General features: G+C 44.5%; 1 protein-coding gene across 4 annotated transcripts in view; it reads left to right on the top strand.

The window, feature by feature from the left end:
• The first annotated feature begins 924 nt into the window (after nt 1-924).
• unc80 (unc-80 homolog (C. elegans)) overlaps nt 925-21,096 on the top strand; it is a 46,109-nt gene continuing 25,937 nt past the window's right edge. For 2 of the 4 annotated variants that reach the window (XM_088014817.1, XM_088014814.1), the window contains exons 1-22: nt 925-1,125; nt 2,268-2,749; nt 2,957-3,348; nt 4,661-4,989; nt 5,056-5,179; nt 5,259-5,323; nt 5,464-5,606; nt 8,479-8,752; nt 8,828-8,962; nt 9,042-9,258; nt 9,643-9,783; nt 10,829-11,097; nt 11,180-11,506; nt 12,235-12,369; nt 12,477-12,624; nt 14,720-14,770; nt 15,229-15,377; nt 17,049-17,212; nt 18,845-18,943; nt 19,108-19,316; nt 19,884-19,990; nt 20,058-20,151. In XM_088014817.1, the coding sequence (XP_087870943.1) occupies nt 2,658-2,749; nt 2,957-3,348; nt 4,661-4,989; nt 5,056-5,179; nt 5,259-5,323; nt 5,464-5,606; nt 8,479-8,752; nt 8,828-8,962; nt 9,042-9,258; nt 9,643-9,783; nt 10,829-11,097; nt 11,180-11,506; nt 12,235-12,369; nt 12,477-12,624; nt 14,720-14,770; nt 15,229-15,377; nt 17,049-17,212; nt 18,845-18,943; nt 19,108-19,316; nt 19,884-19,990; nt 20,058-20,151 (3,664 nt within the window). In that variant the 5' untranslated portion in view covers nt 925-1,125; nt 2,268-2,657. Of the gene's footprint in view, nt 1,126-2,267; nt 2,750-2,956; nt 3,349-4,660; nt 4,990-5,055; nt 5,180-5,258; nt 5,324-5,463; nt 5,607-8,478; nt 8,753-8,827; nt 8,963-9,041; nt 9,259-9,642; nt 9,784-10,828; nt 11,098-11,179; nt 11,507-12,234; nt 12,370-12,476; nt 12,625-14,719; nt 14,771-15,228; nt 15,378-17,048; nt 17,213-18,844; nt 18,944-19,107; nt 19,317-19,883; nt 19,991-20,057; nt 20,212-21,096 lie in introns of all 4 variants that reach the window. The other 2 variants (XM_088014825.1, XM_088014821.1) reach the window with 2 other exon arrangements.

Genomic DNA, 21,096 nt, shown 5'->3' with positions numbered 1-21,096 from the left:
GGTTTTTCCTCTATCAAACATGCTATTTATTTTTATCTCTGATACCTGCTGGCCTCTGGTTTGCAACCAGCTTCTTACTATGAGAAACCAGCAATTTCCTCCCAGTGTCAGAATCTCACTGAGTAAGAAACTGCATGAGGTTTTCTTACACTTTAATATGTCTGCAATAATGCATATAAAATAAGCCAATAGAGTTTCAATTTACAATTTGTATATCTTCGTATCATGTGGTAGATCTCAGCCGGCTGGTGGGAGGAAAAGTAGATCTTGGTGTCAAAAAGTTTGGGTACCCCTGATCTAATCACCCAAACCGTCCTGGTTCTGATCTGAACAGAACCCCGACAAACCGGTGGATGTCTTAATATGCATCCATTATGCCCGTTTACAGGAAGAATGATAAATATGGTACAATTGGGATTATCTCGTGAGTAGGAAGGCCTGCTGCTGTAGAGGAGTTGATGAGCAGTAATTGAAATGGAGCTTTAGCAGAGGTTCAAGCTGGAAGACTCCGCCCCCTCCGTTCACCCATTGACGTCATGCTCATCCCCGTCTTCAGCCTGGACCTCACCCTGCACGTTCAATCAGCAATCAGGCTCTTCATAAGAGGATCCACACCCAAACCGTCAGATGCTTCCCAGCTGCGTTCAACCCACCACCTCCCCATCTCCACCCTCATCCTTCGGTTCTCCAGGATGGAACCCTTCCTGACCACCACCACCAGTGTCGGGCCCCGGGGGAGAGCATCCCTAATCAGTTATCGGGATGTTCATCGAGTTCACATCAAATCTCAGCTCAAATCAGCTGCCGGGGCCCGAGCGCCAAAGAACTTTTATTCATTGCTGTCATTAAATCTTTTAATTGTTTCTTGTTCTCGTCTGAGTCTGTCCAGATTGAACCCATCTGTGGGGAGGAAGATAAGAGGAACCGGAGTAGAGCCAGAGAAGTTTATTTCTTGGATTGGTGCTGACAGGAGGGTCGTTCCATGTGACAGGAGAAGAGGCTGGTTGCCTCTTTTAGGGAGCCGAGTGTTAGATGTGCCCTTTCAGCCAGACCTGACCTACCTGGTGGAGGTGTGATCCAGCACCTCAAGTGGAGCCTCACCTGCCAGAACCACAGGGTGACCAGGTGTGTCTGTTCAACACAGGTGTGTCATACCCTTTGACCCCATGAGGTGGGGGCTTTTTAAGAACTTAAAAGTATGCAAAGCTTCCATCCAAAAGAATTCATTTTAACTACATGTGAATGAATGAATGTACTTTATTAATCCCAGAGGGAAATTCACATTTCAGTACAACCTGTCCAAAAACAGCATAAAAACTTCACGCATGTCAAAAATAGTTTATGAATCATTTTATTTGTTTTCTCTTCACATAAATAGAAAAAAATTTGTGTGCTTTAGAGAAAGACTGGATTTAATTTCTAACTCTTTTGTTTGAGCTTACTTACTTTTTCCATGCATGAAATATTAAAAAAGCAGCATGTTCTTTCATTAAGAAGTTTCAATGATACTTTTTTAATTTTATACTGAAAGAAGCAAAACACCTAACCATTTTTTGATGCCTTGGTTGATTTATAAAGTTTGATCAAACTGGACAAAAATAAAATAAAACACAGGAGCTTACCATTTTATCCTGTTAGGGAAGTTTCTTCTTGTGTTGCCTCACAACCAATCAAAAAGTAGGAAATAATTTAAATTCTTCTGGAGGATTAAATAAATATACTGCAGTCCAATATAAAAAAGTAAAATAACCTTTTTTCTTCTTCTTTTTGTACTTTAACCGGGTAAATTAGTAAGAACAAATTCTTATTTACAAGAACATACATAAAATGAACAAACACTAACAGCACTGTTGAATCATAAAACAGCAAGAACAATAGGGACAAGGGCATATTATAAAAGTGACATTAAATTTTAGCTGAAGCATGTGCAGGTTTCAGACAGCATCTGCTTTAAATTACTACACACATGCGTAAAACCAATAGAAAACCACCCACATGTCTGATGCTGCCCTGGGCAACCTCCCATATGGTCCACATCAAACGTCACCTGAATACAATACACGAGTTTTACGACCGATAAATATGATCAGGTTAGGAAAAGTGAAATCATAGTTAGTTAAATGGTGTGTTATCTTTCAGTCCCCGCATAGGTGTTATATTTATATTTAATTGTTATAATTTATATTTAATTATAAAACAGTAAAACATCTGTAATCCTGGTTTATCGGATGAAGGTCAGACTTGATGGTGATGATGTTTCTTCCCAGGTCATTAACCAACCTGTTGATGCTGACAGATGTCAGCAGAAACGTAGCGTCTTTAGAGGAGCTGCACCCCGAACACAGCCCCCCTCTGCGGGGTGGAGGAACCAGAAACGATCGGCTCCAGCCCGCTGCTCCGCGGAGGTGCAGAAATCGTTTTGCTCTCCCCCTTTTTCCTCCTCCTCCTCCTGCCGCCGCTCTCTCTCCCTCTCAGTTTCTACAGCCGCCGATCGACACTTGCAGCCATTTTACGCAGGATGAACCCAATCATGTGCTGAGGAGGGAAGCGGGGGAGGAAGGCTGTGCGGATCACCTGGACGGAGCCAGGAGCCGCAGCCGCAGCGGGAGCGCCAGCCGCGGCTCCCGGTCAGCCAGCAGCACCGGTCCGGGGACAACATGGTGAAGAGGAAGAGCCTGGACGAAAACGAGCCGGAATGCGGGAAGGGAGTCCCGTTCCCCATCCAGACCTTCCTCTGGAGGCAGACCAGGTCGGTGGAGGCGGGATAACAGGTGTCTGGTATTGGTTCGGGTTCGGTTCTGGAGGGAGATGTGGAGGAGAGGGAAGGGGGTCTGGGGGTGGTTGCATGTTTGATGTAAAGTGCCGCACCTGGAAACGCAAATTTGCCCCCAGAAAGTAGGGCAGGCGCAGCTGTGGTGGAGGTAATCTGATTCCAATCATGTTAATGTGGTTTCAGCGCTTTCCTGCGGCCGAAGTTGGGGAAACAGTATGAAGCGTCCTGCGTGGTGAGTCATAATCTGTCTGTTTTTACCTTAATGCACCTTCAGGCCGGTGCTTTTCCTGCTTCACGTGAACTCATCTCCATAATGCTACTGCTGCTGGAGGGGCCATCCGGGCCCCCCACACAGCAAAGAAAGGCTGCTTTAATCCCCGTTTGTCCCCCCACCCTGTGCCTCTGGACGCCGGCCCAGTCCTTTGAGCGGGTCCTGGTGGAGAACAAGCTGCACGGCCTGTCTCCGGCGCTGTCCGAGGCCATCCAGAGCATCTCCCGCTGGGAGCTGGTCCAGGCTGCGCTGCCCCACGTCCTGCACTGCACCTCCATCCTGCTGTCCAACAGGAACAAGCTGGGTGAGGCTCCGGTGATCCAACACAAAGACTTTTTTTTTTTTTTTGCTTATTTATTTTTTTTCTTCAGTATAGCAAGGATTGGTCCAACTTTTTCCTCCCTAATTAATCCAGTTAATCCAGTTTCTATTCATTCATTACAGATCAGTTTATGTAAAAACCCATTTGATTAAAGAGTTAATTTAGATGGTGGCTGTGGAGAGGAGAGATCTCCTGTAGCAGTCTGTATTACAACTAATTTGAAGAAGCCTCTGACTGACTCACTATGTAGTTAGATAATATGATTAACCACCTAATTCATTCAGTACAGCAGAATTTTAATTCAGATCCATTTTAAAATGCACAAAGTTCAGTTTGAGACAAGTTAACCAGTTACAAATACAGTAAACCTCTACCAAGTTTCGTGTTTTTCTGTAAATGTTACACTGTAAAATGCAGCTTGAGAAACTGAAATACAAAAACTAAACACTACTAGACAGGCTATTGGCTGGTGTCTACAAAGCATCCAGGAGCAGCCTTTATTTACTGTGGCACTGATGGGCTGAAAACCAAAAGTAAGGAAGAGGGTAGATATTGGCTTCTATGGCAGCGCTAAGATGGTTTCCACTACGAATATTATGCATATTAATGTATATTTGGTGTTTGAACTTTAGAAATAGACATGTGTTTCTAGAGGAGATCTCAAGCATTTGAAACCTAATTCTGATCCAGTAAAGAGTGAGACTGCAGATCCTTAGTTGTCAAATTATTTCAGTCCAAGTCAGTTGGACTGACTTGTTTTTTGATTCAGTTTAAACTGATTATATACATCCTGGTTTGTTCCAGTTAATTTGCATAAGATGAGTAATGATTGATGCAGCTTCAGTCCAGTTACCTTCAGTAACAAAGTGTGGTTCAGCAGGACATTGCCCTGTTGGGTGTTCGGGTCGGTTATCAGTTGAATGTTTAAAGATTGCTACGATAATCCATTCATTCATCTCCATTAATACAGGTTGCCTCAATTTGATTGATTTCCAGTTGGATTGGAGTCAGAGTTCGGTTCTGTACGTTCCAAACACGTCCTGTCATAGACTGATGAAGCCAAACAGCTAACCGCAATAACCGGCTAGCTCCATTTGTAGCTTGACAGCCAATGAAAATGCAGGAAAATGATCCCATGCTGCTTGTAAAGCAGTAAGACGGGGAACTGCATCCATCAAGCCAAGTTCACCTGTTAACTGGTGTGTGTGCGCCCCCATGTTTAGTGCTGTACTGGGTCGCTGCCGCCTACTGTCCTCTGGACGTTAGAGGTAAAGTTGTCCTTCCCTCCCGTCAGGCCACCAGGACAAGCTGGGCGTGGCAGAGACCAAGCTGCTGCACACGCTGCACTGGATGCTGCTGGACGCCGCACAGGAGTGCAACCAGGAGGCGTTGGGCAACCAGGGCTGGTCCAGGGGCGGCAGCAGCAGCAGCGCCTTCCTCCAGCCACTGGGGAACCAGGGCTCCTCCCCGGGGGCCCCTGGCTCGGGCTCGGGCTCGGGGCCGCAGCACGGCAGCTCCCTGCTGGAGGACGACGACAGCGTGCGGGCCAAGCTGTTCCACAAGAGCATGGCCACCGTGGAGCTGTTCGTGTTCCTGTTCGCGCCGCTCATCCACCGCATCAAGGTGCGTTCCGCTTCACGCCCAGCACCGGAACCGGGGCTTTCCGGAGTCTAACCTTTGTTTGTCCAGGAGTCAGACCTGACCTTCAGGCTGGCCAGCGGCCTGGTGATCTGGCAGCCCATGTGGGAGCACCGGCAGCCCGACATCCCGGCCTTCACCACCCTGATCAAACCGGTCCGGAATATTGTGACAGGTAAACACCAAGACCAGAGAGGGTCTGTTCTCATTTGTTCATGATCAGGATCATAACGGGCTCTGTTCTGTCCCGCCAGCTAAGAGGAACTCCCCAGTCAACAACCAGTGCAGCCCCCAGGGGTCTGCCAACCAGAGTCCCCTGGTGAGTCAGTGTTTAGCTGCTCTCTCGTCAGATTCAGCCTGACGTTTCGTCCCCTTCTGGTTCCTGCCTCTGGGATTCATCAACGCCACGTGTCGGCCCTCCTTCCTGTCTGTCTTATCTGTCCTTCTACAAACCCACAGGGCTTCCAGGTGGTCTGTGAAGCCAGCCAATCAGATTCCTCCTTCCCTGCAGCAGGTGAGCAGAGCTGTCGCCGTGCCAACTCGGTGGAGAAGGGAGGGACGTCCCAGCAGCCCCCGGCGGCCAAGGGGCCCTCCAAGAAAAAGTGAGCACCTTAACCTGAAGTCCAACAGGGTTTAATAACGATGAGCTGATGTTCATATTAACATCATATTTGATTAGTTATGATACGTTGTGGTACATTTTATACATCAAAATGTGAATATTTTTGTCATGTTTCTCCTTGTGGATCTCCTACTGCATTAGGATTTCTGTTTTTCTGTCATATTGATTCAGTGTGAACTATACACTCACACTCTGATCCACTCCCGTAATATTCCTTGATTAAAAAAACACATTAAAAAATGTTCATGTTCAGAGTAGAAGGTTATTCTAATCAGGGTTTTATTTTGGTTTTTGACCTGACTTTTAGATCAGGGCCTGTTTATTTTAAATCCGGAACCTCCAACTGCTTCTCAAGAAAAGCAGGTGTTTCCATAGCAACCAGAGACTTTCTACCTCCTCCGGTAGACATGGCAGCCGTTTTCTAATTTTATATGATGAGGCCTGGAAACGTTACACCAGCAGAGTAATAGTTGGGGAACGCCACCATGTTGGCGGGGAGAGAAAAATGAGCCCTTCAGGCTTCCGTCAGATAAACTGCTCAGCTTATATTAATAGCTGTTCTGTCTCATCAGGCAGACGCAGAGGCTCTTCTCTCACTGTTCTCACTTTAACCCACATAACCAGGGTAATTATGCTCAAGTAATGTCTGACGCTGGCATCAAAGCTGGGGAGAATCTCCATCAATGAGGAAATATTCCAAAATTGTTTTTTTTTTTTTTTTTTGTATTCCATGAGGGTGTTTTTGTTTTTCCAAGTCTGTCACATCAGGTTGGATTCATTCATTTGATTCAGAACCGTGACAATCCTACAAATCCAGGTCTTGTTTATGGGCTGTGAGGGTCCTGATGTGTCCGTCCTGCAGGACTCAGGTGGGATCAGAGGCTCCGTCTCTGTTTCCTCATCAATCAGACTCCCGTTTTTATCCCTCCTCCTCCTCCTCCACTCTGCGGCCGTTTCCGGCGTGGGCCGATCCTCGCCGTTCGCTCCCGTCCTGTCCCGTCCCCGCGGCGCCATCCGCACCTCTCGCCAAGCCGCTGCTGATGCGGAGGCAGTTTCCATGGCGACCCCGGCTGCTGCATCTTCCCCCTTGTGCCAGGGACTGTCGTCACCGGGTCTCCGTGGCAACCCGACAACAGCAGAGGAGGGAAGGAGGAGGCGTCGTCCGCTGCTGCTCTCCGCAGATTATCCTGGCCCTCCTTCTGTCCCTCGCTTCCCTTCTTCTGGTTCCCAATATGTTTCTCTGCAGCGAGCGCTGACCTTCATCCAGCTTATTTATAGTGGACTCACGTAGGCCAAGGCTCCGTCTCCCCCTCACCCCCCGTCCCCCTGCTGCTGCCCAGAGGATGCTGAAGGCGGGCTTTGCCCTTGTTCTCCGTCCTCCTCTGATGGATTATTAATGAGGCATTGTGGCAGGAGGAGTGGACAGTTTTGTTATTATCCCCGTTGACTGACCAGATTTCTAGATTAAAGCAGTGAGAGTTGAAGTGAGACGGAGCAGCAGAACGTGAGTCTGGACAGCAGGAGCTGAGCCGCGTCATGCTTCGTCCCGTTAACTCCATCTCCAAATGGAACTCTTGTCTCCCAAAATAATCCCGGCCATGCAGGCCAGTGATGTGTGCTGTGATTTCTCAGAGCTGTCAGCTTCCCCTCGTTCTCGTTTTAACCAGATTCACCCCATCAACTGGCTGTGATCAGTGCAACGTGCTTATAATGGCAGGTGTGGTCCGATAATACCAGATTGTAAAGAAAATAGAAATATTCACCATCCATCTGTTCTTCATATCTGTTCAGAGGAATGTCCACCAGGTAATCACTAAATAACTAAATATTTAGTGAGGTGGAAAAAAAAACACATCCAAAATTGCTGGTTTCTGTGAAAATTCTGTTATATACATGGAGAAATGCCCGTATGCAAAGACATTAAAAATCAAGTAGCAAGTTTGTGTGTTAGAACAAAGCCAACCAGGACAGATGATGGCAACAAGCTTCAAGAACATTTTATTACATGAAGTTAGAAAATTGGGAGTAGATACAAAAGTACCTCATTTATAGCATCATTCCCACCAGCCGAGTTCAGCTCGTTTTAATCCAACTCCGGTCCATTTATCTTGAAAGTCCGGTTCGGTTGGTGAAGTGTGAACGCGGAATCAAACTCTAAAGTGAACTCTGGTCCTAAAAACCTCAGTCTCGGTTTGGTTGAAATTAACTCCGGTACATTTTGAATGCATATGAGAACACCAAGCGGACCAGAGACTGCTCCAAAAGCAGGAAGTGGACTGCAGCGCATGGTATTTTGGGTAAATACAACCGAAAAAAACGAGCTAGCCTAGTGCTAGTGGGAGAAAAGGTTTCTGGTCTTTAGCCAAAGACAGAAGAGAAATCCTCCACTACTAAAATCTGATTCCACTCCATTTTTCTTTCCATTTTGTGAAGAATGAAGTGTCACTCAGTGTCTTCTTCAGAGGGTTTTGTGTTGTTTCCTTCGGTGGTTCTTGGTGCAGCGCCCGCACAGGCAAGAAGGGGGCGTTCAATGTGTTTGGTTGGTTTGACTCAAAGCAGAGAGAAAAAAAAACCCCTCAGCAGCTGGAAATGGAACAAATGTTTCAGTTTTGATCCTAATTGAACCGAGTCTACCAGAATATCAGGGGGGAAACCAGCGATGATGTAACCGTGGTGATTTAGGAACAAAATGGTCTTTGATGTCATTGCTTTCTTTATGACTCTGCAGCCAGACTGGAGGCTTTGAGGTCCTTTTCGCTTCTCTAACGACTCAGCCGGTCTCAGACATTGATGAAGATATTGATCTGACCGAGCCTGTGGTTGCATCAACTGTTAAGTCTCTGTTCCTCCAGGACGTCAGCTCCTGCCGGTCTGCCGGCGTCTCTGGCGCACCGCGCCCGGTACGCCACCTACTTCGACGTGGCGGTGCTGCGCTGCCTGCTGCAGCCCCACTGGACGGAGGAGGGCGTGCACTGGGCCCTGATGTACTACCTGCAGCGCCTGAGGCAGATCATGGAGGAAAGACCGGAACGCAACCCGGAACCCCTGGTCACCCCGCTGCCCCGCCCTCGCAGCAGCTCCATGGTGGCTGCCACGCCCTCGCTGGTCAACACCCACAAGACCCAGGTAGCAACGGCAGCCACTTACCATCGTCAGATTTAACAACAACTTGATTGATTGAGGTTTTGTTTTGCTGTACAGGATATGAGTCTGAAGTGCAACGAAGAGGGCAAATCTCTGAGCACCGAGACTTTTGCCAAGGTTTCCCTCACCAACCTGCGCCGACAGGCCGTCCCAGACCTGTCCTCTGACCTGGGCATGAACATCTTCAAGAAGGTCAGCGCCCCAGCTTGACCCTACAGCAGGGTTCTGTAGTCTTTAGCAGCACCACTAAAGACTTCTGGTTGTGCTGCAGTTCAAGAACCGGCGGGAGGACCGGGAGAGGAAAGGCTCTATTCCCTTCCATCACGCCGGGAAGAAGCGGCAGCGGCGCATGGGCGTCCCCTTCCTGCTGCACGACGACCACCTGGACGTCTCGCCCACTCGCAGCACCTTCTCCTTCGGAAGCTTCTCGGGCCTGGGTGACGAGCGGCGGGCTCTGGACCGCGGCGGCTGGCAGGCCACCATCATGGGTATGTCACGACGCTGCTGACCTCCAGTCACATTCTCCTCCAGTGTTTCTGTTCGGGGTAACTGACTTGTTCAAGTCTTAGTTCTTACAGTTGAAAACCTTAAATAAGACGAAACGTTTAACACTCCAGTTACTTCAGTAACCTAAAATAAAAGCTCAAAGGAAAGGAGATAAAATGATTTGAACCAGAAGGTTTTTAAAATTGCTGGCTTGTGTATTTTGAAAGGAAATTGTAATAGTAGAGGAGGTGATGTAGTGCTTGTTTGTGAGCTGCAGTTACACAGATTGAGATTTTCCAGCTCATCTAGCCTCCAGCAGCATCTGCTGTTCAGGTTTTTCTTCAAAAACAGCATGTGAATCCCCTCGTGTTTCCATTCCTTTCCAGGTAAATTCACACGCAGAGGCAGCACGGACACAGCTGCCGATGCCGACAGCCTGAGCGCCAAGCACTCCCACTCCCACCACTCCCTGCTCAGAGACATGCCCGACCACTCCAACAGCCACAGCGACAACACGGTGAAGGAAGGTGAGCCGGAATAACGGCGCTAAACAGGGAGGAGCTACCGGCGGAAACCGTTAATAAACATGTCAAGGTTTATTAAGAAACAGAGTCCAGGAGTCGTGTTGTTTAACCGTTAATTAGATCCGTTAGAAGATGGCGGATGTTTCTGTCTCTGCCGGGTTACGTAACGCAGTTATTATTGAGACAAACACACACAGATAACAGGCCTGGTTTTAGACGCAGAGCGACACTCAGAACCTGGTCTGAAGCAGAAAACAACTTCACTGATCACTTATTTTTGTTGTTTTTGTTTCTATACCATGAGAATCTATGGAACCATTAGATGTTTATTTATAGAAGTTATAAATAAATAACAGGAAAATTAATAAATAAAATGTTTTTTTCAATCTCTTTTTTTTTTATCATCATAACCATGTAACTCATCAAGCGATAATAAATGCTGACAAGAAAAACGACCATATTCTTTTCAACATATCAGGCACCTTGATGCAACCTGAAATTTGTTAAACATTGTTAATTTACCACCAAGATTATTTATTTTTTGTGAGATTTGATGACTTTGATTTAAAAGGAAAATAAAAATAAGTAAAGAGGTTTGTAGCTCTCAAAAATAGGGCATAAATATCAATAATAATTCCAGTAACTGCCTCTAACTGGCCAGAATTTGAAGTTCAAGTTACTTACAGTTTTTTGTCGGCCAAAAACGTTTAATGCCTTTAACTTTTAATTTTCAGCTTGTGAAATTGTTTTTCTTTTAATAAAAAAAAAAATGGTAGAGGTGTTTATAAAAATAATAGAAGTTATAAATAAATAACGGGAATAGTAAGTAGAGCAGAAGGTACTGATCACTTATTACCGTTGATTTGTTAATTTGGGCTTTTTTCTTCAGTTTTTATAAAAACTGATGGTTGTTTACGTGTCATGTTTTGGTAATTATTAAAAATGGAAGAGAATGGGGGAAAATTCAGTCGAAGAAAAACCTTTTTGGGGATGTCATGCTGTATGAATTGGTGGATTTGCATTAAAACACTGAACTGTTTTTGTGAAGTGCGATCTCAGATCTCCACCATCACCATGGCGGCGTTCAACACCACGGTGGCCTCCTTCAACGTGGGCTACGCCGACTTCTTCACCGAGCACATGAAGAAGCTGTGCAACCCGTCCGCTGCGCCCGAAATCCCCGTGGAGCCGCTGGCCTGCAGCAACCTGCCCCGCAGCCTCACTGACTCCTGCATCAACTACTCCTGCCTGGAGGAGGGCGAGAACATTGAGGGCACCAACAACTTCGTGCTGAAGAACGGCATGCTGGACCTAACGGTGGGGAACTAGCCGGACCCTGAACGCATCTCCTCACGGCTCCGTCCAGCGGCATAATGCTCTTTCCCTTTTCCCGCACCAGGCCGTGCTGCGGGCGCTCTACGCCGTCCTCGCCCATGACATCAGCTCCAGGATCTGCGACGTGGCCCTCAACATCATCGACTGCCTGCTGCAGGTGGGCGTCGTCCCCGGCATGGGCAAGAAGCTGTCCAAGCCGGACAACAAGGAGAACCAGGAGACCCGGGCCAAAGACCCGGCCGGCCAGAGCCTGGCAGCTGGCGCCCAGGGTGGCGGCCCGCTTCCAGGAGCCGGTGGGGGTGGAGACGGAGGTGGAGGAGGGGGGAGCGGCGGAGGCAGTGGGCAGGGGAGCAAGGATGACGTCAAGAATAACAAAGAGAATGACAAAAAAGTGAGTTCAGAGATTATTCTGTAGATTCTAATCTCGAACACTTCCAGAGGATTATAAGCCTGGCAGGCCACCAGGCTTTACTTGCCAGGCTAAGCAGGGTTTTACTTATTTTATTTTATTTTATTTTTTTTATGTTTCCTTTTTTAGGACTTCGTGGTTGGTGTTTAGGTATTGTCAGTAATGTCTTCCAATAACGTATAATTACACAGCAAAAACACAAAATCTTGTCAAGTGTTTTTTGTCCAGTTTCTAATGCAGATATCTTAGTTTGCTTCATATAAGAAAAACAAACTTACAAGTAGCTTTTTAGCAAGATATAATTCCTTAATATTAATGAAATATTGATTGTAAAGTTCTAGTTCCATTGGCAGATAAATTTATTTATAACAACATTTTTTTCCAAGTTATAAGTGAAATAATCTGCCAATGTAACAAGAACTTTTTCATCAATATTAGGAAATTATTGACTTAAAACAAGCTCCAATGTCTTGCAGAAAAGCTTCTTGTAAGTTAGTTCTGTCTTATATTTGCACTAGAAACTGGACAAACATATTTGGTAAGATTTTGTGTTTTTGCAGTGTACCTGGTGAAATTTTCAGTGTTCCAGTCTACTTTGAACGTCTTTCACCTCAAAAACACGGTGGGCCGTTGGATGACTGACTTAGCACCGCTACCGACGGGCATAGCAAGTTTTCTGGGAGAAAGCCTGACTTTGTTTTCTTCATCAGGAGGAAGAGGGTTCTGGTTTCAGCACCCACCGCCTGGCTCTCACTATGCTGATCAAGATAGTCAAGTCTCTGGGCTGTGCTTACGGCTGCGGGGAGGGCCACCGAGGACTGTCAGGAGACCGCCTCAGGATGCAGGTTGGACACTTGAACTCAGCTGATTATTTCCCTATGAACATGGAAAACACTTCATTCTTGATATTCCCACAGTTCTTTATGATTTTATATTTTATCTTTCATTGCAGGCCCAGAACTGCCTGACTAATCTGTATAAGCTGGACAAAGTGCAGTTTCGCCAAACAATGCGCGAGTATGTCAACAAAGACTCCCTCAATAACATTGTGGACTTCCTGCACGCACTGCTGGGCTTCTGCATGGAGCCCATTACTGACAGTAAGTATGTGGAGTATCTGAGTGGGATGCAAGCCCTCAAAACGTTTGCATCAGCCTTGATTCCAGATGCAGAAACTGGATAAAATTGAGCAGCACAAATATTAGTGTGACATTATTTTTCTACCATTCGTTTAACGGAGAACACATATGCAGGATTTGGTGCAAAAAGTCAGGAATGAAAACATGCTCACATGTTAACATGCTACAGTTTAGCAGGCATGTTAGCATGCTTACCATCAAGTTTAGTTTGCTAACTTCTTAGCACCCAATAACTGCAAAAATACTATGCATTCCCATTCACATTCAGCTTTTCTAGAGCTAATTATTTAAAAAAATATACCTGGTGTTCTAGCAAGTTATAAAAGCATGCAGATATATTTTTGCAACAAATATATTCATTTGTTGCATAAAATTGCTCATCACATTAAGACAAATATGCTAATTATAGATCTTAGGCTAACATTAGCTTTTGAGTGGAAAGAAGATGTGGAAAAAATAAAGCTAAGGAATAAAAAAATGCTCACAAATGACTTTTTGAAGTGAGACTGACTTCTTAAAGTAAGGTTTGGAACAAAAAACATGTTATTAAAATATGGTGGTAAGCATACAGCCAGGCTGGGGCCTGTTTATTTTTATGTTTTTGGTAAAGTTTAACATAATAAACATTTTTATAACTTGATTTCATTTTATTACAAATTTTAGCCATAGACAAATCTGGATAAGGCTTTATGCACGTACGTTTACAGAAGGCAGGCTTTAATTAAACTACTACAGAAAATGGATTTTAAAAATACACTAAAGTAAGATATATGCTGAAAGTTTTTTTTAATGTGTAAGAGAAAAAGACCCCATAATAATATTGTAGAAATGCTAATGTTAGCATAAACCCAAAGTGTGTAAAATTTAAAATAATCCTCGCTACATGAAAAGTTATAAAAAAATATTCCAAACTTAGACATTAGAAATATTTACAACACAACATAAAATGGCACATTAGGGAGTGTGATATTAAGCTGAGCTTAAGGGTTTCTGAAAATAAATAAATAAATAAATAAATACAATGCTGCATTAGCAAACGGCAACAGTGTGTAAAGCTTGGGACCATTAGCTTGGCTAACAGCTAAACCATCATTAAAAATAATCATAGCTTAAACAAGGACTTCTTTAAAATGTAACAATTTTATCAGATACTACTCTGATACATAAAATTGCTAATAATATTAAGGTTTGTAAAGTTTGAAACAAGATTTATCTCAAGGTATTTAAATGTTTAAGGTATATAAAGAGCAGACAAAAGCATAAACATTGTAAACACTAAGATAAGCCTTTCCTGAAGATTTAGAAAAAAGACCACTCTCCTTTGCCAGATTTTTGGTATTATGCCAAAGTAGCATGTTAGCTAAACTGGTCTCAGATTTCAGTTTCTGGAAGACAGATTACTCTAGAAGCAATATAACAGTGATTAAATTAGTATTTGTCCCTTTAGAAGGGCCTCAATAACAGCTAGCATATTAGGAGTGAACAAAGCTAAATGTTTGACCTTGCTGTCCCACCCTGCACCTTGACTTTGCATTCCAGCCCTACCTGTGTCTGTGTGTATCTGTCTTCCCCCTCTCCTCCATCCACTTGTCTTTGCTTGTCATGTTTTTGATGTTTTCCTCCTGCTTACTTTTTCTTCATCCACTTCAACTAGCCGAATCCTGACTTCCTTACTCACTCATCCATTCTGTACACTTGCCAATTGGAAGCTTCTCCCATTGCATTGCTGTTCTAATGGTGGCTATGAGACACATTGAACATGCCAGTTTTCCAGTTTTGCGCTGAAATTTTCAAGTATTTTGTACATGGTACCGTCATTTAGTACAAAATACTCCGCAGTTGGCAAGTTGCAGAAGCAATGAGTGTTTGATTGATGGAAAGTGACCAGGGCACCTTGTTCGGTTTTTTTTTTGTTGTGTGTTTTATTTTTGACTTGTGTGCATCTTGGGGTCGCCTCCTGGTGGAGGTGGGGTGCCATGTCCTTTCTGAGACCACCTTACATGTCTGTGCCGGCCTGATGTCAATCAACTTGTGCCCCGCCTCTTTTCTCTTGCAGAGTACGGCAGTGCAGGTGAGAGGTCCAGGAGGGCGAAAAAAAGAAACATCGGTAGATACACACGATTAATGATTAACAACAGTCAATAACATAAGCAATACGATGATTTTACTCACCCAATCAGACCCTTCCCTAGACACCGCTTTCATCGCTGCACCCCTCACTCTGTCCGAAAGTGACAAACTCGCCTGCAACTCCTAAACTTACACCTGTGTGTGTTGAATCTGGCTTTTTTTTTGCAGTTTCATCTAACTGGACCCAGACAATAAGCCCCCTACTCTGTTTAAAGCAGGCCTTAGTCACTTGCATGTATCCCATACCCAGAATCCTTTTGATTTTGCTTCTCCCCCATATGCTTTATGAACCCCTTTCCTTTGCCCCTGCCTCCTTTCTGTTGTATGGGCTCACAACTCCAGCTGGTCAGTATTGTCCCCCTCCCACTCCCATCCCGCTGACTGAACCGGCTCCTGTATCATCCCCGGTCTCTCCTGCCTTCCTGCTGCTTCCAGACAAGGCGGGCTTCGGCAACAACTTCGCCACGGGGGACAACAAGTCGCTGGCGCAGAACATGGAGGCAGTGGTGGTGGGCTGCATGTTCAAGTCCCTCATCACCCGCTGTGCCTCGACCACACACGAGCTGCACAGCCCAGAAAACCTGGTGAGTGGGACGGGAAGTCCATCACTACTGGTTTTATCACGAATGAACAGAAAGATCCTGACTTACTGCTTTACTCGGTGATCACAGTGTATAATCGGATCTTATTTTCCATAAACAGACCACTTAGTACCGACCGAAACAATCAAGGTACGAACCACTGCTTTGCTTTTATGTATCGGCTTATCAAAAGACCAATGTCAAATTTAATTTTAAGTTTAATTTTTAGCTAAATTTGTTATTTGTTGGTATAGCAGAATATTTGACGTTAAATTATTTATTTAAATTATTTGACTAATTATTCTTCCAAGATAAATACTCCAACACGAAGCACTTCAACAGAAAACATAGAAACATGATTGTTTTTTGTTGTTACTTCATCCACCTGCTGTATTGGTTTCCCCACCAAGTAGCACTAAAGTCTTACATTACAGAAAATATGAAAGATGTGTTTAAAACTAGAAACTGTTAACAATGCTGCACACTTGAACTCATTTTTTATTATTTTGAAAAGTGGAAAATTCTGTTAAATTGATTTGTATTCATTGTGATATTAACTGGACAAGCTAGCTTTAGCTCCTATGTATACAGTACCAGGTATTGCACCCAAGTTAGCTTCAGCTTCGGTAAGTAACACAGGTACCTAGCTTATAGCAGCTATTCTTCCCCCACTTTGTCTGGAGGAATGAAACAAAATGTAAATAGTTTCATCAGAGTTAAAAATATCAGCTGAAGGTTATCATTTTTATTGTAGCCTGCTGTTCCAAATAGAAGAAATAGTCTTCAATACTACACTACATTTAGCTAGTCTTCGTAACATGCTAACATTAACTAAGAGGCAAACAGTACCACATTAGCTAAAATGGGCTCATTAGCACATTGGCCACCATTTGTTTAGATGTTTTTAGCATATTGGCTTGCAACACCATATTAACAAATGAGTGAACAAATTAGCTAATATGCTACAATTAGCTTACATGAACATTTAAACCAGCATTAGTCATTTAAAATGGAATAAATAAAAAAGATGCTCTCCAAGATTTAGAGCTCCATTTTTATTAGCTTACATTTAGCACTGTTGTTGCTAAACAACATACGCCTAGGTAATGGCGGGAATAAATCTAAAGGTTAGCCTTCCAATCTTTGCCGTTATGATAGGCCAGGTCCTTCCAAAGATTAATTAATTTAGACCCACCCATCTTCTATAATATTAGTTCAATATCACATTATTTTCTTTAAGGTAGGGGTATATTAGCTTATAAAACAATATTTCGACTAAAAGGCTCCTGTTAGTTCATTTGTTAGTGTAAATGCATCAAAAATAAAAATAATACAGCTAGCGTATGAAGCTTTACAGCTTCATTTGACTGATGCCACATCTATGCTTCTTTATGGAAGCATGGATTCCACAAAGAACAATGTTATTTATGGTTCATAAATAGTAATACAACGATGACTAGTTTATGTTAAGAAAGGCTTTAGTCTGAACCGTAATAAAAAGGTGCCACAGGCTGAAACGGGTATTTTGATAAAGTCCAGAGAGGATAGCTGCAAAGAATTCATCCTGATCTGTATGGATGTGAGTAAACAACAAATATCTGCCTGAATGTAGCTCCATTCTCCAAAATGGTTTCTCATTCGCACTTCGATCTTACTCTTGCTTTGCCTTTGCAGGGTCTGTACTGTGATATCCGCCAGCTGGTTCAGTTTATAAAAGAGGCCCATGGAAACGTGTTCCGCAGGGTGGCGCTGAGCGCGCTCCTGGACAGCGCCGAGAAGGTGACTGCCACCAAGAAACCCGACGAGAAGGATGACGGCAAACAGTACGGACCAAGAAGGTAGTGGCCAATCACTGGCTGGAGTCATTCTGAGAGACATCGTGTTTTCTCTAATCAATGCCGAACCACTCTCTTGCCTGTAAATGTAAACAACCTCTGTGTATCCAATCACAGTGACTGTTTCTCATCACTGCTTGGTTATTTTTCCTCATGTCTTGTCACCATCTTGTCTGAGTGAATGATTTGATGCTATCGTTCTCAAAATAATGTGGCTAAACACTTGAGAAAGTCCTCTTTGTTTGCCACATTACTTGACTACACCAGCAGCGTCACATAAATATTATGAGTAATATAGTGGTAACAATATTTAGTCCAGTTACAGCAGATAATTCTGGCAAAGCTTAATAGCCGGTTACGTGAAGTGGCTAAAACACAAGGGAAATTTGTTGTTTAGCTCTGGCCCTGAGCTTTTTCCAGAATTTGTTGGCCCCTGTTTGATGACAAAAGTCTTATGTCAAAAAGAAGAGATGAAAAAACAAGTTATTGTTGGATTTAAAACAAAAATGTCCAATCAAGGACTGGGTTTGCAAATTAGTTTTGAGCTAGAAAACCATTATTCAAAACAATGGTTGCATTATTTTCTCAGGTAACATTGTCTCATAAGTACAATAAACTCAACTTAAAAAGACAAGAAAAATGATGTAATGTCCCCTGTTTACCTGTAGGGGTATTGTAGGATAAACAAGTCCAAAATGTAAGCCAACATTATACCTCCAAGGTGAGGCGTTCATGATCATCCTAATCTTAAGATTCTTAAGTATGTGATCCACACCTCATGACCAAAAGAACGAAAGCATTGCCTTCTTTGCTCAACATTTTGGACACCATGACAGACCCAACGCTGTCTATCCATCTCTGGCTGACCCAGAGGGGACAGTCCACCTCCCTCTGATGGTCTCAACCTTGAAGGGGCTTCCTCTCATGGTTCCCACTTGGCTGCAAACTTTCCGTCTGCTCCTGGAAGGCTTTGGCCAGAAGACGCTAACATAATCACATCATCTTTGTAGAGCAAAAAAGTTTGGAAACCAAACATTCTTCTTTCCATGAATATGCTTTTAGATCATGAGAGGGACTAGAAACCAGGGACAGCCTTTGACAAGCAGTCATCAACAGATGGGAAATATGGCACAATTTTTGATATGATAAAAAGACTAGACAGGTGAAAAGATTTCAAAATGTTAAACGCTCTAGGATTGTCTTGTTCAACATGTGACAACAATCTAATGTATTCTACTGAGGAATATGGCAACAGAAGAAGAAATGCCTCTTTCCAGGGCTGGATAACCTAACCGAACGTCATGGAAGAATGTGCTGTGGTTTCTTGAAACCATGGTTGAACTTTTGGGAGAAGCAACAACAATGAACCCCTTTGAATTTAATGTCCTATCCAAAGAGAAATCTGGCGGTGGTACAATCATGGTTTGACTTGTCCCCAGCTGCTGCAGCAGAAACCTGACTTTACGTAAAGACCTACCAAACTGTTGGCATCTGAACCGTTATGAGGCCTTACCCGAACAGTTCAGCTCCATTCTGCAGTTACTTGTCCTGACCTGCTCCTCGCTGCATCAAATGAACTCATTTGGCGCCTTACTCAAGTGGGCTGTGTTGGTATGTGTGTGTGTGTGCGTGCAGGTCTGAGGTGGGTGTGTCCGGGGAGAAGGGTCAGGTGTCCAGTGCTGCAGATGAGTGTCGCAGCTGCATCTCCAGTAGACCCCCCCAGACCCCCGAACAGTGAGTGTCCAGATCACAGCATCTCCATGAAACATCATCTCTGTTGATCCCAGCTGCCATTCCAAACTGTCTGTGCTCCCCTTTGTGTGATCTCACGTTGTTGCCATTTTGGTGCGTAGGTATTCACACCCTCCCCTTACTGCCTTTCCTCTTTGTGCCCCTAGCGATGAACAGATCCCGGGCGCTCTGCTTGGCAGGAAGGACTTCTGGAGGAAGATGTTTAAGTCGCAGAGTGCCGCCAGTGACACCAGCAGCCAGTCGGAGCAGGACACCTCGGAGTGTACCACCGCACACTCCGGCACCACCACCGACCGACGCTCCCGATCCAGATCCCGACGCATCTCGCTCCGCAAGAAACTCAAACTACCGATTGGTGAGTCTAATCAACCTACAACCATCTCTAAACAGCTCAGTTTTATCTTGTAGCTAATAACCAAGTCTTCTTCGTTTCCATGACCATATCTCAATCTGATATATGTGCTTTGTGTCCAACGTTCGTTCATCCTGAGAGGTTGGGTCACTTCATCTCTTCAATCTGCTTTGTGTCTCTCTGTGTGCCTCAGTATGCCGTAGGACCACCTGCCTCCCCATCACTCGCTCTGTCCTACGTATGTGGACGCGGATCCATCCTCATGCAATGTTTTCACCTTCTCTTTGTCCCGTTTGTCTGTCTTTGTCTGTGTCCCATGTGTGCACGCTGCTCCAGACCGGGAGTTCATTTTTGTCAACTTTATGTCTTACGCAATGGGCTTCAGTGCGGAACACCACTGATAATTAGCAAAAATTCCCTCTTCAAAAGACCTTATTTAAGTAAATTCATGTTTCCAGTTCAAACTCTCTGTGTAAATCCTGTTTGTTAGATCATGCATGCTAATGTGCATTAAGCTGAAAGTGTTTCATAAAGGTTGTTTTAGTTGCATTATTGTCCTGATTGGTCCAGGAAACTGGCTGAAGCGCTCCTCCCTGTCTGGGCTGACCGATGGCGTGGAGGACCTGCTGGACATCAGCTCAGTGGACCGGCTTTCCTTCATCCGTCAGAGTTCAAAGGTCAGCCTCTCGGAGGGGCCCCTAGCTGTAGCCAGAAGCACATGTCGTAACATGTTTCACTTTTCAGGTGAAGTTCACGAGCGCGGTGAAGCTGTCTGAAGGGGGCGCTGCGGGGCCGGAGTACGGCAGGGACGAGGAGGAGAATTTCTTCAAGCGGCTCGGTAAATGGAGGTCTGGCAGGAGGAATCCATCCAAGCTTCACCACACAGAAGAGAAAGATGGTAGACCTCCCCTACCCTGGGGTGTCCCACGCTCCATCCTGCTTTTGTCTTTGCGCGCTCTCTCTGTCCTGTCTCAGTGGTGTCCTGTCTCGTCCTGTCTTTGGCCATCTGTTGTCCTGTGTCTCCTGGACAGCTGCTGAACTGAACCTTCTCAGCCCATCAATGTTTGGATCATGTTTCTAAGACGTTTTGCTACAAAAAGTTTCCAGAAGGTTGTGAACAACAAAACAACAATAATGGGGGCATAAGAGATTAACTAACCTGCATTGGCTCCATTTAAAATAGTTTGCAATTCATTAGTTGTATGTTAATAGTTTGAGTCTGGCTCATTGGGCTGGAAATGGGCCCCATATGGGATTAGTTGTGGGTCCCCAGATGGCCTTCCTTGTGTGAGTTTGAAGAAGAATGGAAGCTGGCCACAGCTGGGAACAAAACACAACCTGCCTGAGTCCAGTAATTAGTTGCATATGAAAGGGGGCCCATCTGGGAAAGAGAGACAACATCCATTAAGTAAAGACACCTGGATGTAGACAGATATGGAAATGAGCGACTGGGCTACATGTGAAGCCAAGATGGCTTGGAAAGGGTCTAAAATCATTGGCCCCATTTGGGGTTTACTGCGTACCGTATTGGTCCCAAGGTAATTCCTTAAATAGTTTCCCATCCAGGAAGTTTCCACAAAGTTTTGTTTGGGTTTAATACCTGGTATATATCATACAAAATACTGGTTATTAGTTGTAATTATTTCTAAATGTTACCCATTTAGTTTTGAAGTAAAATTATGTAATTCAGGAATTTTTTTTTCTAAATGTCTAACAATTATTGAGTGCATTAAGTGTTTTTGACTTTTTGAAACTTTTTGTGCAAAACCACAACGCTCAGGCG

Source organism: Poecilia mexicana, unplaced genomic scaffold (genome assembly GCF_051168715.1).
Source record: "Poecilia mexicana isolate PSO_F unplaced genomic scaffold, ASM5116871v1 scaffold_2, whole genome shotgun sequence".
NCBI classification, from domain to species: Eukaryota; Metazoa; Chordata; class Actinopteri; order Cyprinodontiformes; family Poeciliidae; genus Poecilia; species Poecilia mexicana.
Note: the sequence above shows the minus strand (reverse complement) of the source record. Positions and strands in the feature narration are given on the sequence as shown.